Source organism: Hevea brasiliensis, chromosome 4 (assembly GCF_030052815.1).
Source record: "Hevea brasiliensis isolate MT/VB/25A 57/8 chromosome 4, ASM3005281v1, whole genome shotgun sequence".
Classification (NCBI taxonomy): Eukaryota; Viridiplantae; Streptophyta; class Magnoliopsida; order Malpighiales; family Euphorbiaceae; genus Hevea; species Hevea brasiliensis.
This window is the reverse complement of record NC_079496.1, coordinates 104,809,992-104,811,191: the sequence shown is the minus strand read 5'-3', so window position 1 is coordinate 104,811,191 and position 1,200 is coordinate 104,809,992. Positions and strand designations below refer to the sequence as shown.

Below are 1,200 nucleotides of genomic sequence, written 5' to 3'. Positions count from 1 at the left end.
TAAAAGGGTTAACATTCAAATTGAGAAATTCTTCAAGTTTTAAGTTTGGTGATCTTTTAACCATAGAATCTACACTTGGCTTGACAATTTGTAATTGATTGTTTTAATTAATCTACAGTGGCAAGCCACAATCTAATTGCTTTCATCCTGTGAAAGCAAAACCTCTGCTCTGTAATGTTTGAAAATCTAAACCATCACACAGTAAGAGATGTTCAAATTAAGCTTAGAACAACTTCGGATTGAATCAATGAAAGAATTCCATAACAATCTCAGTAGTAAGTTTGCTGATTTGTACAAGTAAGAATGTTAAGATGGACGCCCAACAGCAGAATCAAGAATCAATACTTAACAAGGGTCTCGAAAAAGTTGAGCCCATCAAGCTCCGGTGCAAACCTCGGGGCCTGGCTTGGCGGTTGCTCCTGTTTTCTGTCGGCAGTTGACGGTAAAGACGAGCTTTGCTGCGGCTTCTTGATCAAGTTATCCGCAGATGCAGAAGCAAAAGAGGACCTGATAGTTTGGCCCAAGAATTCAGCGCAGAGTGCATCGAAGGAGCTAAAGATGGAATTCATGATTGGTATTGAAAAGTTGAAACAAGTTGATTCCTCAGAACTCAAAGATAGGGATTTGGAATTTGCATGTGTTCGGGCAAAAAAGGCGTAATATTTATAGGAAGAACCAACCAGGACCCTTGAATGCGGAGGAGAAGTCGGCTTCCATGCTGCTTCAATTCTTCCTTCGTCAAAAAGATTGGGCCAGGACCCTTGAATGGGGAGGAAAAGTTGGCTTCCAAGTCTTCAACTCTTCGTCAAAAAGATTGGGCTAAAAAGCGCGTCAAACACAAATTCTAGTGGTGGAAATTTCTGGTGTAGACCTTTATTCATACACCCAATTAATAAATATTAATTTTAAGTACATTATATTAATTGTTTTAATAATATATTTTATTATAATTTTAAATAATATATATATTTTATATAAATATATAAAGAGAAATATTAACTTTATTAGGAATGTTTTATATTTTTCAAATTAATTATAATGATATTTTTATTATTTAAATTAATTTTAATATTTAAATATATTTAAAATTTTTAATTTTAAATCTCGTATAAATTTAAATTTATTATTCTAATTATACTATGACTTTAAGTAAATATAAAATTTTATAAAAAGTAATTAATTAAAATAAAAAATTAATAA

At 31.8% G+C, this 1,200-nt stretch overlaps 1 protein-coding gene across 1 annotated transcript; it reads right to left on the bottom strand.

Annotated features, from left to right (window-relative positions):
* Positions 1-217: 217 nt before the first annotated feature.
* LOC110639764 (uncharacterized) lies at positions 218-742 on the bottom strand. Its single transcript, XM_021790839.2, has one exon. It carries the CDS (start codon positions 567-569, stop codon positions 339-341), a length of 231 nt encoding a protein of 76 aa, XP_021646531.1. The 5' UTR covers positions 570-742; the 3' UTR covers positions 218-338.
* Positions 743-1,200: the final 458 nt, after the last annotated feature.